The sequence below is a fragment of the Neolamprologus multifasciatus genome, chromosome 9 (assembly GCF_963576455.1).
Source record: "Neolamprologus multifasciatus chromosome 9, fNeoMul1.2, whole genome shotgun sequence".
NCBI classification, from domain to species: domain Eukaryota; kingdom Metazoa; phylum Chordata; class Actinopteri; order Cichliformes; family Cichlidae; genus Neolamprologus; species Neolamprologus multifasciatus.
Genome location: NC_140447.1, coordinates 13,918,515 through 13,937,592, shown reverse-complemented (window position 1 = coordinate 13,937,592; position 19,078 = coordinate 13,918,515). Strand labels below are relative to the sequence as shown.

Sequence of the window (19,078 nt, the reverse complement as noted above, 5' to 3'; positions counted from 1 at the left end):
TGCTCGCTCTCAATCTTCTCTGCTTTTAGGAAACTTTTTTGTCAGTGGGTGCCACTGACACTGACTATCTTTCTACTTTACTTGTTAAGAATAAGACATTCATCTTTTAACGGCTAACGATTATGAAATGACTTCTGTGATTTAAGATAGCTGACCTGAGTCAGCATACCATCACTCTAAATGTAATAAATGTAGCAATTAATTTAAAAAATCCCTGAGAAGGTGTCTGCTGTGTCTGACAGTCCCACTGAGAATCAGCATCCCTCCCTGCAGCTTAATGTAGTTTGTGGCACAATATTTCCCGTATTTCAAATATTTTCAGTCTATAAACTGCAGCAGCGTCTTCTTAATTCCTCTTTTTTGACTTTATTTTGTATTTTTTTTTGTTCTCATGCATCTGTCAGATGTAGGGATGGGTATCGAAAACCGGTTCTTGTTGAGAACCGGTTCCCACTGTTTCAATTCCTTGGAATTGTTTGCCATTTTTGCAAACGATTCCCTTATCGATTCCAGTCGCCCCGAATGACGTCACCACGTTGCGGAGCGTCATTTACCTGGCAGGAAACACGGCGCGTAAGCGGCTCAAACGCTCAAAACTTTGGTTATACTTTACGAGAACGGATGACAACAGGGCAACTTGCAATACTTGCAAAGTAGATATTTCATTTAAGGGAGGAAACACTACGAATATGCAAAAGCATTTGCTCACAAAACACGCGATAACCTTAAATGAATTTCGTGTTTTTAATTCCGCTCCGGACTCGTGAATCTCAACCCAGCAGCAGCGGTAACGTTTGCATGTCCTCTCCCGTTAATGCGGCAGGTAAATAATCAACTAACAGTGCATATTATGTTAGCGCGATCTGCCTTATTACAAAACCTGCCATTACTGTGCGTTTAGGTGACCATGATGAGAGAGACAGACGGAGTCTGGCTCAGATGCTGGCAGTTCTCACTGCAGTCTACTGTTAGCGTCTCCTTTCAGGCTAGGATAGACGAATGTCACCGAGCAGTGACTAAGTTTGTGGTCAAAGGCTTGCACCCATTTGCCACAGCAGATGATTTTCAGTAAGTGAATGTGTTTAATTGTAGGCAGGGACATTACTGGATATTCTTGTGTAATTGCTACTGAATAATTGATGTTATACTTTGTTATTGCTACAGAAGAATATTTATTTTATTATTTTACATTTACAATTTTTTTTTCCTGGGGACCCAGTGACACCCCATTGAAGAGCCGTAGGCTGTGGATCTCTTAAGATCTCACTGTTGGGTTTGTAAGGCCATGTTACTCCTAAATTTCTATCTTGTTCAAAGAGAAGATATAAAACAAAGTTCTAAGCTAATCGAACTTAATGTTCTCCTTTTTTTAAAAAAAGAATCGATAAGAGAATCGATAAAGAATCGAATCGTTAAACAGAATCGAAAATGGAATCGGAATCGTGAAAATCTTATCAATACCCATCCCTAGTCAGATGCATAAAATTTCTGTTGTCATGGCCGTGGTCTCTGATCCAGAGTGTGTTTGGACTCTAAATTTTGGCTTATCATTATTCTCTGTTTTGGTTGTAATCAGAGTTTTGATGTTTTGAGTCTTTGATTTAGAGCCTCTGGGTCTCTTCTTTTCTTAATATGCCTTCGAGTTTAGTTTAACTTTTGTATCTTTGTATTCTGGGTTATGTGGCGATGGTTTATTTTGATTCCTGGAGTTTTGGTTTGGGCAGCACTGTTATCACTGTTCTCTCACAGCAAGGAGGTACTGGGTTTGAATTCATCATCCACTCAGGTCCTTTCTGTGTGTAATTTTGCATCCGTGTCTGTGTGGGTTCTCTCCGGATACTCTGGCTTCCACAGTCCAAAGACATGCAGTTAGGGGTGGTAGGTCAATTGGTGATTTTAAATTGCCAATGACAGGCTGGCGACTGGTCCAGGGTGTGTACTCCAGCATGCTTGATGCTTAGACCTGCCACTCATTAAAAACATTTTGTTAAAGTATTCAACAAAAAATTAAGGTTTAATTTATTTGCACTCTATTTTATACTTTGTATTTTTAATTGGGTTACAGTGGTGAACTGTTGTCTGAGAGCAAGTGGGTCCTGGATTCAAATTCACTGGCTGGATGTGGCCTTTCTGTTTGCATGTTCTCCCTGCCTGTAGTGGTACCACAGCCTCTTCACACAGTCCAAAACATGCGTGTTACGGTAACTGTTGATCCTAAATTGGAGTGAAGGTGTGAATGTGAGCGTCAGAGGTTGTCCATCCCTCTCTGTTAGCCCTGCAATAAATAGACTGATGACTTGTCCCGGGTGTAACCTGCCTCTTGCCCTATGACAGCTGGGGCAGGCTCCATCCCCCAGCGACGCTGGATAAGCCGATGGAAATGGATAGTTAGTGTCTGGAATTATGCTATAGTTGGAGAGCAACAAAAAAGGCTGAAAAAAGAGCGGCATGCAAAGGCCTTGGATTGTTTTTCACAGGGATACATATTAATGTAGCTGTAAGGTCACTGCTATCCAATTCCCTAATGATACATTTGTAGGTGTATTGAATAAACAACAGCAACAAAATAAAACAAAAATCATTCAAATCCATTCAGATGTCTCAATGCTAAGGCTTCAATTATCTGTAATCCCCCGTTGTGTGCCAGCCAGACTGTCACAGTAGGGGGCGTATTGAGCTTTGCCGGTGGCATTCCCCATTGTTCTAACAACACTCTGCAAAACCACAGAGGCACCAGAGACCCCTCATCTGAAACTGAGGGTAGCGGGGTTGCTATAGGAACCACCGAGCCCATTAGGAAGCTAAGATTACCCAAGATAGTAGAGGAGGAGAAGTGATATCAAACAAATGCATTTATATGCTTTTATGTTCACGTGTGGTGTTTGTTCAGGCACACACACACACACACACACACACACACACACACACACACACACACACACACACACACACACACACACAATAGTGTCTTAATGCCTCAGGTTAAGAAGTGATCTCTACTACCTAGATGTGTTGATGCTACCAGATTGACTGAGGCTCACTCATTACCACTGTGTACTTTTCAAAGCCAAAAGCAAGCCTTTGATCTGCTTGTCTCTTCTGCTCTCTCCATCTCTTCTGCTTTGTTCAGCCCATCTCGTTCAAATACATATCAACTACCCCTTTATTTTACTGCACTTTATTTCTTAGTCTAATTTTCTCACGCCAACAAACACACCTTCGCTTCAGTTAAATAACTATTTTAATCATTTAGAAAAAAACTGCAATTTTGCTCTCCGACTTACATAGCAGAACAAGCCAACCTCTTATATGTTTTATATGATCTCCATAGGCAGGACACTTCCAAACATGATGCACTTATTAAACGACAGTTGAAAAGTTCAAATTTTAGCTTATCATACACACCTAATTGCAAATTTAATTTTCATCATTGACTACCATTTAATTGGTCAAAATTACACAGCTCACCGACATTCTCCACTTGGCTCGCATGACTCATAGCAGGTGAGCCAGAACAGACCAGAATATCCATTTGAGATTAAATTAATGACATGCATCCAACGTTTGTAAGCCAGTGACAAATTCACTGGTGCCTCACCCCACCCCTTGGATAAGTTTTTTATCAGTACTCACCAATGAGCTCCTTGTTCCTGATGTCCAAAGCCATATTTCTGAGAGCAGTGGCGACAGCGCACACGACTTTGTCATTGTCTATCCTCAATAATTCCACTAGGATGGGAAGGCCTTTCTCCTTACGGACAGCAGCACGGATGTACACTGACCACTGACAAGAAAACACAAGTGGAAAGAGTTAGTGTTCACAGTGTTAACGTCCAACGACCATAAAGAAGGAGTATATTTACACTTAATCTTGCACAGGAGGATTTTAAATAAAAGTTAAATAGAAGAACACCAGCAAAATAACAATTAATTAGTACCATGTAAAAAAAACAACAACAACAAAAAAAGAGACTGCAATGTGAAATTAGGATAACAGTGTTTTGCTTAATAAAATTGTCATGGGTGCTTTATATGAAATTGTTTACACCCCATAGATTTTCTTTGAGTAAAGTGGTTAGTGTAAGAAAAAAAGGAAAGAGGCAGAAAGAGCTCAGTGGTCAAATGGGAGATGTTATATTCAGCAACTGACGCATTACGCTGTGTCACAAGTAATATACTGTGAGAGGGAGAATTATATGAACCAACCAGAGGAGTTTTAAGCCTGGAGACCTCTCTATCTTCCCTCAACAACTATCAAGGTACCCTCAAATGGGCCACTCAACCCTGAACAGCTCAAATGCATCTGCCTTATGGGTCAATTGCAGACAATTGGGGAGGTACTGAAACGCCCAAGAATCGGTAGAAGTGGTTGAAGTGTGAGGCTGAAAGTTTCTGTCACTTTTATAATTGATCTTTCCACAACATGTAAAGGTTAAAACACAGTTCTGTTTACAAACTGTGTTTCTTCATATGATCATTTTAGGAAATATTTTACCCTTGGATTGAAATGATCTTTGGTAAGACTTACGTGGGCAGAGTTTAGTGTGCCAACACTAATTCTTCACAAACTGATAGCAGCTCGAATTTAATTATAAGAATACTGACAATTAACTTAAAAACACAACAGGAGAAAACTGAACAATACATGCATGTAAACACACACACACGTTCATACAGTTAGGCTCTTGTAAAATAAACGCAACACAAAAAGTAATAAAAATTTGTGTTTGGTTGAATATTTCTTTGTTCTAAGAGTGCTTCTTGGCAATAAGTCTTACACTGTTGGAAAGCTTGTTTATTCTCCCTTAAATGGTGCCACATTTGTAAGGAAAATGCATTTGTGGGTTGAGCAGTAGAGTTGAGCGTGTGGGTTGCACCCATGAAAAATTTGCAGTCTTTTTCTGCTTAAAACATTTTACTCTGCTATTGACACTTGTTTGGTTTCATTTCCTGGATTAAATGATTAAAGGATGAATAAACACGACACATTGGAAATTTAATAATTTATTCACTTAACAACAGACGAGCATGTGGAAGAACCACACAGAGCCATAACAGCCTTGCACCTCAAACTCATGCTGATCACCAGTTTGGTTACACACTACTGTGGGATGGCCTCCCATTCTTCAAACAGCATTTGTTGCAAGTCATCCAGCGTGGTTGTGTTGGTCACTCTGGCATGAACGGTGAGCAAAAGCTGATCACATGAGTATTCAGTGGGGTTGAGGTCAGGACTGGAGGCAGGCCATTCCTTCATCTCCATAATGCCATATCTCTTATAAACCACGCTCTGTGGGGGCGATCTTCGAGGGCATTGTTGGAAGACTTCAGTCCCAGACTGCAGCGATATCTTCTCTGCACTTTGACCCTACAATCCAACTGCTGTAGGAAGAATCCTGACTGATCACTGAACATAAAATTCACCCACATGTTCAGGTGTTAGCAACATGCACTGATGTCAGCACATGTTCCCTAAACCAGTACAATGAAGGGCAGTCATTGCAGGCCTTCTGGCAGCCCTATGAGACCAGAGATTGGCAGTGTGCAGTCTGTTCCAGATAGTCTGGGTAGAGAGCCGTTGACCAAATGGTCCTGAGAGACAAGACTACAAATCTGTAGAAGACTGCTTATGTGCTGACGGGGTGAGGAAACAGTCTTCTTGTGGTGTTCTTTTCTTGAGACACCAACTTCACGGCCTGTCTCCAAAATTCCCTGTTATATGGAACTTGGCCTTTAACTTGGAGATGGCGCTAGGCCTCACTTGAAGCTGCCCTATGGCACAGGTCCCATCCAGATCAGTCAAATGTGGAGTGCTTAGAGCAGACATCAACTGACCGCTGTAGCAATGTCCTTGTTCACAGGTGCTGACAATCAGGCACCTGTTTGTCAGCACCTGGGGTACCACAAGCTCAAAACAAAGAGTCAATAACATCAACTCACAACCGGATTTTCCTTACAAAGGTGGCACCATTTAAGGGGAAATACACTGGCTTCCCAATAGTATAACATTTATTACCAAGAAGCATTTTTACAACAAAGAAAAATCTACCAAATTCAAGTTTCCTTACTTTTTGTGCTGAATTTCAAACGTGTGATTCCCTTAAGACAACCCACCCCCATCATTTCCTTCTCCTCCTCCACCCTTGATTATTCTAGAGACCCCCTCTTCTATACCTGTCATGCTCTGACTGACTGTCTACTCTACTGTCGATGGAAATACCAATTCAAAATGAGTTACAAACACATCCCATACACATCTACAGGTCCACTGAAGCATACTCTCACAGTGTCTCCCCTGTCTGTCACTCCCCTTTGAGTTCATATTTTCATAAACTGCATTTTTTGGATCAAATAAATACTTCCATTAATTTATGACCAACAATGTCTGGCGCAGTTTTTATTTTTATTTTATTTTATTAAGGTCAAGCTAAGATTATACCCACACACTTTCTGCCTTTTACCCTTATATAAACCTCCCTCAAGGCTACAGCTGCCCCCACCAGTGCTCTCCAATATGACATGACTCATACATTATTATCATCTAGCTGCCTCCGTCGGTTGCCTGTTGTTGAACCCTGGCTCTACTCCCTGTGTGTACAGGTTTGGAGCATTTACATTATTACAGTAATTACATTCCTACTGAGCAACATGCAATACTTCATTACATAGAAGACATAAAAACACGAGACCGAACTCAAAATATTTTAAAGTCAGCAGGATGCTGCAGTGAGCAAAAAGATTATTAATTCAAAAGAAAAGTACCTTTTTTTTAACCTATGTGGTTATGGAGGCAGAAGACTTTTCATAGGTTTTGCTGCATTTGACTGTATACAATGAAGCTCTTAGCACCAGGCATGCATATTCACACAGTTTACTTGCACACATTCAGCTTATACATGCATACTTAAGTATTTTGTCCAACATATAATGTGAATATGCACGTTTATCTATGTTTTTTCAGAGCACAAGACCTGTGTGCAATTAGTAAAGTGTGTCTCTGCATTCACTGCACAGCCACTGTGTGTTAGGACAAGCTAAACACATCTGCACTTGCAGTTGTATACTCATCTGTGGTTGTATAATTCGACAATTTATATTTGACAATATAATATAACAAGGCAAACAATTTTGAAAAGCATCTCAAATCTAGCATTACCTTCCAGCTGCCTGCAGCCAGGTTCTGCAGAGCCCCAGCTGCACCCTCTAGAGTGTCAGGATTGGAGCATTCCGACAGCAGGGTGAGGTAGGGCTTGACGATGGTGGGGTGCCACAGCATCTGAACTCCTTTGGGGGGCTCCGCCGTGTCGGGAAAGGGGCCCACGCCATCCCACTGTGAGAGATGAGACAGAGTGAAATAGATTTTTTATGTTAATTTATATTCATGAAGAAATACTTTAAGGAAACCGTTAACTCCATTCTCACAATCACATTTTGTTTTACCCTTTAGGAAACTGTTTACTTTGTTTAAAACCAAAAACCAGCACCTCTTCAATGTGGTTGAACACTTTAATGACATTTTTCACCAATTCTAGGAGAAATAAGTGACTGTGAAATCGTAGGATGTTCCTTTTTCTGTTCTACCATGCAAAGCTTACAGTGATTCTATAAAAACCTGCATAAGAAATCTGAATAAACTTGCTTTTGGATCTAAACACATTTTTTATGTCAGAGTGACTGAATTCACATGAGAAAAGCGAAATGCACTGCCCCTGGTACACCCTGACCTATTAGAAAAGTTACCGAGACACTGAGTAAATCACTCCTTGTCAGCTTAAGAATAGTGATGGATGGATGAATAGCGATAAAGGTGTTGAAGGGCTTAGATAGAAGGGAGATGCATGATCTGAAACGACAGTGAGAGCTGCAGAAGGAGAAGACACTATGAGAGAATGTTTCACTGCTACATTTGCTTTGAGCAATAAACATAAAGCTTTACAGCTATCTATCACTTCGTCTTTGTCTTTTTTCATTACAGAGGAGCCTTTCTTGATGTCTGAACTTCTTTGTTGGCTGACATACCCACACCTTTTTCATGTAGGCATACACCAGCTCTCTTCCTCTTAATTCTCTCTTGCATGTCATTTATATCTTTCCCTGATTTTTCCTCCTTTTAATTCTTCTCTCTCTCTGCCTCTCTCTCCTGATTTCTCTGTCTCTTTCTTGCATGCTTGACCCTTTTTCCTAATTTCTTATTCTGCTTCCGTCCCGCTCTTTCCAGTTCTCAGTTTTTCCTCTCCCTATCGACCTTCTCGGTTTCGCTCTACTGCATCCTCTCCTCTTCTTGTCTCAAGGTAAACCAAGCTAGTGTATATCTTGAAAGAAGCACTGTGGCATGTGTGTGTTTGTGTGCAACTGAGTGTCACTATCTGTTTTTATCTATGTGCAGATTCGATAAGAAATCATAAAACTCAAAGCGTAGATTAAAGCACTACACAAAGGAGCATCAGATGATTCACAATAGCCATTCTACATATTTAACACACATATATTTTGCTAAACGCCCTAAAATAGCATTTGAAAATACATTTACTTCAGTATGGTGTTATTAACCTTTTCATCTTGGACTTCCTGTTTTGAGTATTTGCTTATTTGCGTCTCTGATGCAAGCTGGATCTCCTCCACTGTGTCAAAATGTTTTATCTTCAACTTAAGTTTTACTTTGGAGAAGAGGAGTGATTTGTGGGGGAATAGAGGGTTCGGTGAATAAGATGAATGAAGAAAAAAGAATGTGTTAGTGCGTCCAAAAACATCTGTGTCAACTTTTCTCCCTGAAATGCGTTTGGATGTTGAAGAAAAACTCCTCGATCACAGCCTTCCCCCTGGGGGAAAAATTCACAGTGCAAAAACCCTGTGAACATCAAGGAATAACAAGCATGCTGGCCCACTGCCTTGTCTACAGGCTTGAACACGTTTGCTTTTTTGAGAAAGTTTGAGGTCCGTGCTAATCCTGCAGTACAAGTGGTCAGACCTGCACCACTACAATATCAATTCAAATACATCAGAAACCCTGAAAGCAGAGCAGCAATACAATAGGAGAAAACCTTCAAAAGAGATTAGCACAATTAAATCAGGTGTGCCTTTTATATATCAGTTATTTAAAATACATTAAAAATGAAGTCATATAGTCAGCTAAATACCTAAAAAAATGCCAATTACACAAAATATCAACAATTCCAGGAATAAACATTTTCCAGTAGTTCATTTTGTTTCGGTCAAGTTCAGGCTCCCCGATCTTACGATCTTAACTTATTTTCTCTATCTCTCTCTCTTGGCTTCAACTCTAGACTTTCTCACTCTGTCAGCCTCCCACTAACTACTATCCCTGCTTCATTTTCATAGGGTTTTATAGTGTATACCTCTGGGGTTTGACCTTTTGCTACTTCCCATTATGTATCCCTCTGTTCATCAGTGTGTATTCCCTCCTGGCAGTACTGACTTCTTTGCTTTGATGGTTGAAATTTGGCCTCAAATTCTTTTCAAATTTAGTTTACTAATATTTTCATTTCATTTAAACACAGCTTTGCCAGAGCATTGAATGGATCATCACTGGTCAGCAACAAATAAAATAGAGACATATTCTTGATATCTAGTTTGGTTTGGGCCTCAAATTCACTTCTGGTCCATCCGGTTAGCTCTGAAAGATGTAAGTAAGGTCTGTGTTTGCATACTTTAGGCCTGTGTCTGTGTTGAGGTATTTAGGAAATTAAAAGAAGCTGAATGTTGAAGCCTTTAAAAGAAAGTTGAGGTCACAAAGACTCAATTATATATAAAGTTAAAGAGCAGAAATAAAACCTAAGCCAGTTAATTTGAAAAGAAACCAATGCTTTTCAGATAACCTTGAAGAGAAACTGATCTGCATTTAACTGCAGATCCCTGCTGAAAGGGATGTGTGGCAGGTTTCAGACATTCAATTTATTTTTTTTTTAAAAACTTGTTTAACTTGCTCACAACATCTGGTTAGCTCCTATTTTCTGTGTCTTTACCTGGTCAGCTCCCTTCTTTTTCTTCTTCTTCTTGCCCCAGCAACCGGAGCTCTCTCCATCGCGACCATTGGCGTCACAAAGCAGGCCATCCAGCTCTTCCAACCCCCCTTGCTGACCATGAGATGTCTCAGCAGCCAGTCGGTATGACAGGTTCCTCAGGATGCAAACACAGTTCTCCACAGTCTGCGAACAGAGCGAGATGGGAGAGATGAAGGCGGAAGAGAAGGTGGAGAGAAATAAGATGAGATCAATAAAGGGAGAGGTTTAAATTAAAAAAAAAAGTTGAGATTGAAGATTTGTGTTTGATGCCATTTAATGAAACGTCTCTGAAAACACCGAGCAAACTCAAATTCAAAGAACAGTAATAAAAACCACCCACTCGCTCACTTTTACACTATCAGCCTTCCACCCGCACTCAGGAGCCAGACAGATGGAGAGGGTGAAAGACAGGGAGGGGGACGACAAGTGAGAGGGAGAGGAAAAGGAAAGAACAACAATAATCTCACAAGTAATATTCTTCTGCATATTGTTAGCTCTGACTTTGAAATGAGATTAGCAGAAACTCAGGTAAATGAGGAAAAATGACAAACCCAATATATTATATCACGCCCCATTAAACATGAAGTTTTGAGGCTCACCCAGTAGCCAGAGAACATGCGTGTACTCTTGAGTCTGAAGGAAAGCCGATTCTCTAATAGTGTATATTGTCTCTTCTTAAGTGTGTGTGTTCTGTTTTGTTTCTTTAACTGATTGTGTGCACTTGCATATGTGTGCGTCGCTGACAAAGGGGAGACATCAAGTCAACAGAGTGGAAATTAACAAAGACAAATCATCAATCTTCACTCAGTCTGACTGTTGGTTTAGACAAAAACAACTAAGGAGTGTAATTGAACACCCTCAAGAGATGCTGCAAACAAAACAATGTCTCACTCCAGTGAGCTGCAGTCATATTTGAAATTCTATTCTCACGTTATTATGGAGCGATGTAGGAGAAGTTACATTTTATTTACAATTTGCTGTGACATTTCGGATTTCGATCTATTATTTCACATTTCTTCCGTACCCTTTTGTTTCTAGGTGCACTGTGCAGGGAAATGAAGTTGCCAGGTAAACGGATTCTGTTATATGTCTTGTCAAAGCAGGAAGGTCAGAGGTCAGGGCCAGTTACAGATCAGCACCTCTACACCTGGGTGGGATTTACGGTTCTCTCAGGAACACAGAAGTTATGCACTCCAAACTGTGACAGGAAACTTTTGTAACACCAAAGCTAGAATTCATTGTTCTTGTATTTATGACCTTTATGCGCTTTCCAGCCTAGAGTCTTAGAAGCTGGAATTCGACACATAACAGGCATCCAGTAAGCTTCCCTATGCAATGAGACACACTAAATGTAGGCTGTTAAATCTCAATATTATATATTAGCATTATATTGGCTGTGTATGTAGAATGATGGGCCTAGTCTATTCAGTCTTGCACCATCAATTTCAATTAGTGTGTCTGCTAAGTTAATTGACTCCTGGCAGTGTGCTATTATATAGTGGGAAACCTGATTAAATGTCCTTAAAACTTAATTGCTTCTGTGCCTTGTGTATAACAGAATGACAGTAATCTAGAGATTTTCTTTAGTGCTTAAGCTATGTCACATTATATATATATAGTGGCCACTCCTCAGATCTAATGTTTCTCTGTCCACAATTATTGAACACGTCACGAGCAGAAGCCCGTGTTGAAACAGTTCAAATAGAATCAACACCTATAGCTTTAACAAAGTGTTGCACAGAGGGCAAAGAAACAGAAAACATATTGTACAGGCACAATATAAAACATTAAAAATGAATTTTTAACCATTCACAGGAGGTCAAAACCTCCAGAAATTTAGTATTCAGTGTTAATGTTTGATGTTAACTAAAGGTAATGTGTTGGCTCTATCCTTGTCCAATTAAGCTTTCTTTAACTATTGTGCTGTACACTGTAGTAATTCAAAGCTAAGTTATAAACACAAGCGCCTGCATTTCAGCAGTGCTGTTGTGACATGGATTATGTGATGGTATATTTATTACACCATCACATCACTGTGAATCCGTAATTAAGATCAGTAAAGGCATATCTACCGAACCACAGAGTTTGTAGTTAAAAACAATAACAAGCACTGCTATTGTAATACAGCAGCTATATTACATTGTGCTCTGATATTCTAGCTTTAGTAACAGAAAGTTGAAATATTAACATTTTAATGGAAGTCAAAAGACATTTGGGGATTCAGCATTATTAGTCATGTTTAAATGATTGGTGATAACAACAGTTTTTTTTTTCTATATGTAAATGGTAAATTGTTTTAAAAGTGAAGAGACAATTGCTTCATTTTATTTAGTCATAGTAACTGTAGATTCTGTCAAGGCCATTGGTTGGACAATTGCTCAATAAGAGAACCCATTCATAGTGTCCAAAGACTTACGTTATGAGATGTTATCAAGCTGCCTAAGATAGCTGACATCGTTCTTGGTCATAAGTTCCGGTCTTACAGAAAAAGACTTACTCTTACAGTGTTGTCGGCACAGTTATTTACCCCGGCAACAGTGTTGCAACAGGGACAGGTTAGGAAAGACACTGTGCACCTTTATTACTTATTTTCATTTCATCCACTTTCATTCATATTATTCTAGTAAATGAGATTACATGCTGTAAACATGCTTTTTAAGGCAATTTGTTTAGAAAACACTGATCACCCATCAATACAAACACAATAACAGAGTCACCTCGAAGCAATACCTTAATCAACAATATGTTTTTTGTATATGTGGGTTCTTCAGTTACATGCATGGTCCTACTGTGCAGCATCGATCATAATTGCATATTATTATCTTTTATATTTGATGAAATTCCTCATTATTAATGGTTTATAAAATGTAATTTTACAGTCCCATACAACCATATCTATATCTGCTTATTCTCACGCCCCCTTTATAATTTACTGTATTTTCTGTGTTTGTCACCAAATATTTGCAGATGTTCAAAAAAGGTTTATTAAAGCACAAGGACATCGTGAGCAAACAGAGCGCATCGTGATTAAATAATTTATACGTTTAAAAATACATACTCTGAAGTAGTAACTTGATTATGGAACTACACTCTTTGGAGAATAAATATGTAAATGAACGTGTAAGGTCACCAGCCTATTATCTGAAGCTCGAGAGAAATTTGGTCAATGTAGCAAGACAATAATCCAAAGCAGAGGTTTTTAAATGGCCTGGTTAAAGTTGAATCTTATTTAAATGCCTTAGCAGGAATTTAACTCTACAGTCCATGCTTGAAAGAAGCTCTGTGTGATGTGCAATTTAAACAATTCTGCAAAGAAAAGTGAACCAAAATTCCTCTACAGCAAGGTCACCCACTGTAGGTACCAGACATGTTTGGTTGTAGCTGCTGCAGATAAAATAGACACAGTCAATTGTGTTTAATGGATAGATACTGTTTTAAAGGGCTTATATTTTCCCTAAGTAAATGTTTGTACTCATGTTGTCTTTTATAGAACTTTATTTTAAGATCTGAAATGTGTGAAAAATGCACAAATACAAAGGACATTTACAACTTTTGCTGCCAGCCACTTTAAAATTTACGAATATGACCCTGTTATGCTACTTGAACAGCTTACATCTCTGAACAGTGCCAGCTGTTGTGTCTTATGGGATCAATTTTACCAAAGTAGTCAAAATAAATAGATATATTTTTTAGTATTTCAATGGCAGGCCAAGACTGTTCCAACTCAACAAGCAGATAGGGAGGAAACCATAGTGTGCACAGAGCAGGTGAGAAAAAACAACAAAGGGAAAAGGCAGACAGTGTACCAAATGAGCACATGGCTAATGTGTACCGCTACTGTAACAGCGACCGCTTGGTGGTTTCTCTGCCAATCAGTCTTTGTTACTGTGGTGGCAGAAGTCCTCCTCTGGTGACTGCAGTTAAACAGTGGAGAAGGGCAGGCAGTTAAACAGTGATTAAGGATAGCTATTTAGAAAAGGCTGGGAGACAGGGAGACCTTGAGAAGTCAGCCATCCACAACACTGTTTATGTACAGTAGTATTGACTGGCCCACATGTACTGCCACATGAACACACATACGTACACTGCACGCCAACATGAACATGGCCTCATACAGAAAAATGCAAAGTGAATCTAAACCTACACAACTTTGACTACAGGCAGAGCTTAACTGGCAGGTAGAAATGTTGCAATACTTTGAATCTGGGCATTTTAATTTGCCCTAAAGAGTTCATATTGATGAGCTGAACACTTGTTGAAAACTACAACTTTTCTTCCTTGTGGCTGCTGGCAGTGAAAAGAGGTGCAGTCATTTGTTTTGTTTCCTCCTGTGTGCTAAAAGGATTTCTGCAGTTTGTGTCTGTCTGTGATAAAAGGAGGATATGAGACACTTTGTAATTTAGCATGAAAATGAACAATTTAAGTTACAAACACAAGCTAAGATTTTCAGAGTCGCACCTTGCTGTCGATCTCATTGCTGCCCAGAGAGGTCTGGATAACGTAGAGCAGAGCATCTGTCAGCCCATCACACTCCCTCATCCTTCGTCTCGCCTCCTCACCTGCTGAGCTTACGTTCCTGCAACACATATATGACAACAACCGGTTGGAGAGTGCGCTCTTCTCTGTATATGCTTATGCGTTTGCCAAATACACGGGGAAAGAAAGAGAGCTGATTGAGGAGGGAAGATGAGACAGGATGACAGATGAAAGAAAAAGAAAGCTGGTAATAAGAGCTGTGTAGAGGCAGAGGGAGAGAGAGAGAAACAGATACTGGGGAACCTGGCACTTCTCCCTAAACTAAACAATTGAAAAAGGAGCATTAAAATTCTGGCTACATCTCAATCTATGCCCTGAAGGCTCACTTCAATTTAAAGCACTTGACTTGAGTCCAAAAAACGGGAAAGGGAAAAAAAAGCCACTTTAGTCAGACAGTTGGTGGCTGAACTTCACAGCCAACAATCACACCAACGCTGCTTTGGTAATTTGACAATATTGTTCAGTATATTATTAGCAGCTTTGCCAATATGATGCACAGAAATAATGAATTGAATTTTGATTGAACTGGAAGTTCAGGTGGGCGTTGGGCTGGATTTGTTTGGGTTTCAACAAGGAACTGCCTGTGGTACAGAAACACTTTGTACGAGACAGTGACTCATTTGTCTGCGTTAATAAAATAGAAAATGAAACTGAGGTGAGCAGCATGAGCTAAAATTAATATTATACTTGCCTGAAATAATCACTTTAATGCTCAGTTCACACTAAAAAAAAACACAGCATATCACAAAACATTGACACAATCTAGCAAATGTCCCACATTTTGGCACTCAAGATAAAATCAGATTTAGAAAAGCAGAAAAACAACATGCAAAAACAACAACAACACAAAGACAGACACAAGAACATAATGAAAAAGAAACTCTGATTTTAGGTGACTCATCATTAGCCACAGACTAAACTGCACAACAATTACATTGCAGTGAGTCACTGCAGTGCAGGCAGATTAATTATGAAGTATAATTTATGTAAATTCAGTATAATAAACTTTACATTAATAACACATATTCCATATCATTTCAGGCCTTCAGCTATACACTAACAGAAAAAAGTTACCAATGCTGACAAATAGTGTTAGAGTCACTATCGGTTTAGCATGTGTGTAGCTGTCTGTCAGTGAGAACGTATGAGACAAACATCGATTTCTACTTCTATTTTTGTCTGTGAAGTTTCTCAGTCATCCAGGCCATAGTAGTCTAAAGAGCTTGGAAAGAAAAGCGTCTGGACTCTTCAGTTCTAAGAGCAACTGGTCCCAAATTTTGAGCCCTATGGGAGTGTCCCCAAGAGGGTCATGGACCCCCTATTGATCCTCTGTCTAATCACACGAGCCAAGGTGTGAAAAAGGTCACAATCAGCCAAAGTTTCAGGTGAACCCACTGTAAAACCTAGCCCCATCATATCACGTGATTTAGGCTACGTCCACACTAGCCTGGTTAGATTTGAAAACGGTCTGAAAATGCTCCGCGTCCACACTAGAGTTTTCAGTTGTTTTCACAGAGTTGCGCGTCCACATTGAAATGTCCGAAAACAGTTACGTTCCACGACTGCGCATGCGTGAAACGCAAGAAGACTCGACCTGCCTAATTTCTGTCTACCGCTTATTTACTTTCCGGCTCTTTCAAAAGTCGCGGCGAGTTTTTTAAATGGACTAACAATGAGGTGGAGTAGTTGCAAAAGCTAGTGAGAGTTAAAGAATTTGAAGAAAAGCTATCTGGAGCATGTGCAGACTGATATTAATCTTTAATAGGGCTGTCAAAATTGAGAGCAAACAAAACAACTGCTGTATAATCAGGGGTGCACATAAGTGGTCCGCAAGTGCGCATGCGCTGTCAAAATAAACAACGCGCACCAGATAAGAAGTTGCAACGCGCGTTTGCTTATTTTCTGGAGGAGAACAGACATTTGTTTAGAACTCTTAAAGATGTCAAAGAAGCTCCTTTAAGCAATTACTTTGGTGTTCCTCCACCTCCAAAGAAATGTCAGAAGGAGCCGCAAAAGAAGCGCGTATTCTCGGAAAAGTGGTTTCAGGAGGTGAGCTGGCTTCAAACAAATGCCAGCTCACTTCCTGCAACCACTCCGCACCTGCGGACCACTTATGTGCACCCCTGTGTATAATGCTCTCTGCTATCTTAGTTTAATTGGTCACATGACATCATATGACTTACATGTGTCATTGTTTTAGAAAGTCGGCGTTTTCGCTGTCCACACTGTGACGCGAAAGCACCGTTCTCAAATGTATGCGTTTTCGAGAGCGTTTTGAAAACGCTGCGTTTTCCATGAGCAAAAACGCCATCTCAGTGTGGACGGGAGGCCAAAACGGAGAGAAAACGATGCGCTTTTAAACGAAAACACATTAGTGTGGACGTAGCCTTACTGAGGTCAGAAGGCCCAGGATGTAAGTGGGGATCTCAAAACTGGATTATAGATGGCAGACAGTTGGTTGTTCATAGTGGACATAGATGTCTTCTTTCACTCCTCTTTCAAACCATCTTTCTTCTCTGTCCAAAATGTCATCATTGGCATCCTTGCAGGAGTGACCCTTGTCCTTAAGATGCAGATGAACAGCTGAGTCTTGTCCAGTGGAGGTGGCTCTTCTATGTTGTACTTCTCTATTTTTTTTACTTAAGTACCTAAACAGGCTGCACTAGATAATGTCTGTTACTGGAGCATAATAGCTCCACATTAAGATGGCAACATCCTCACCCCACTTCATTCTGGTCTTCAGTTACAATGAAACCATTTGAATATTGGCTTCTGTGTTTCTTCACTATATGTATTTGCTGGTTGTTACAAAGCAGCTCAGTTACATGATAAATCAACACATCTACATACATTCAAAGCCACCAAATCTATAGTAGTTTCTAACTTGATATCTGTGTTTGGAAAATGAGTACAACAGATCAAACTAGTGCTTTTAAAACATTTACGGTTTGGTGTTCTCTTTACTATTGACTTTACTATTATTATGTGTTGACCTGCAGAGAAAAAGAGGTGTTTTATTCAAGAAAAGATCTGGCCAAACACATAAATTTAACAAGAGGATGTGCAGCAACCCCTTGTAACCGCTGCTGCTGCAGGTTTATGTTTAAACAGTTATATAGACATAGTACAAAGATGATCAACATGGCAGGTGTCCCAGCAAAAAGCCTTGGCTGTTCAAAATAGAAAAGGAAATAAGTTTTGCGAATGAAGATATATATGCAAAGACCATATCCACTAGAATAACTCACCCTGGTCAAATAAAATAAAGACAAAGTTTTCTGGTCACAGTAAGAGCAGACACACAAGGCCATGATGATCCACTTGGTAAAATAAATCCGCTTGGCATCTTTCTTGGCCTTAAGACAACAATTCTGATGGCTAAAGATCCAAACAGGACACAAAAAAAGAAAAGAAAAAATAAAGAGCAGACACACAATTTAGTGCAGACTAAATTCAAAAATCAAATACTAAATTCAGCTTTTAAGGAGACCATGCTCATTGCCACAGTGGAACATGATTTGGTCTTGATTCAATATCTCAGGGACCAGGCAGCTTGTTGTCATGGATTCAGTTATGAATTCTAGATCAAATATTTAAGTATTTTAAGATAATGCAAGGCCATCTGGAAGTCTAAGTTTCACTGAAATCTAATCTTCACACAAGGAAAGCACACTTGCAAACAGACCCAGAAATGACTCTAAAAGAAAAGCTATGGAATATTTAAGGCACCTTTAATGCACCTGCACAGTTTTCCAGCCACAGCTAATCAACAAAAAGAAGAAGAATGTGCTATTAAGTAAAATGACCTGTATTTGTATAGCGCTTTACTTAGTCCCTAAGGACCCCAAAGTGCTTTACACGTTCAGTCATCCACCCATTCACACACACATTCACACACTGGTGATGGCAAGCTACATTGTAGCCACAGCCGCCCTGGGGCGCACTGACAGAGGTGAGGCTGCCAGACACTGGCGCCACCGGGCCCTCTGACCACCACCAGCAGGCAACGGGTGAAGTGTCTTGCCCAAGGACACAACGACCGAGACTGTCCGAGCCGGGGCTCGAAATGGCAACCTTATGATTACAAGACAAACTCCCAATTCTTGAGCCACGATCGCCCCAAGTACCCAAAGAGTTAGATGCAGATTAGATAGGCAAAGCCAAAAACTACAATAACTGTCAGAAAACCTTTTGTGGAAGTCCTTCAAAGATTAAAGAGTGTGAACCTCACCAGATACATACACTTGTGCAAGGTAACAGGTCACACATTTTCTGTAACTATATAGCACTTTATAAAGGATGTGGGCTCAGACAACTGGTGAAGGAGCAATACGAAAAACAAACAAAACAAATATTAAAGAGTGGTGACACCAGTTTAAATATCATTCTTTTAAATCTGAAATGTCAGAAACGAAATGAGACAACACTTTGGTATAGTTTGAACTTCTTCAAGTTCATCTATCATAGTGCCATAATAAGGGGATCACTAGTCTAGGGGATGAGATCTTTCAAATATTGCA

General features: G+C 39.8%; 1 protein-coding gene across 2 annotated transcripts in view; it reads right to left on the bottom strand.

The window, feature by feature from the left end:
* ctnnd2a (catenin (cadherin-associated protein), delta 2a) overlaps window positions 1–19,078 on the bottom strand; it is a 265,825-nt gene that overhangs the window by 37,421 nt on the left and 209,326 nt on the right. For both annotated transcript variants that reach the window (XM_085173422.1, XM_085173423.1), the window contains 4 exons: window positions 14,481–14,598; window positions 9,984–10,166; window positions 7,157–7,330; window positions 3,634–3,784 (listed from right to left, as the gene is read on the bottom strand). In XM_085173422.1, the coding sequence (XP_085029548.1) occupies window positions 3,634–3,784; window positions 7,157–7,330; window positions 9,984–10,166; window positions 14,481–14,598 (626 nt within the window). The remainder of the gene's footprint in view (window positions 1–3,633; window positions 3,785–7,156; window positions 7,331–9,983; window positions 10,167–14,480; window positions 14,599–19,078) is intronic.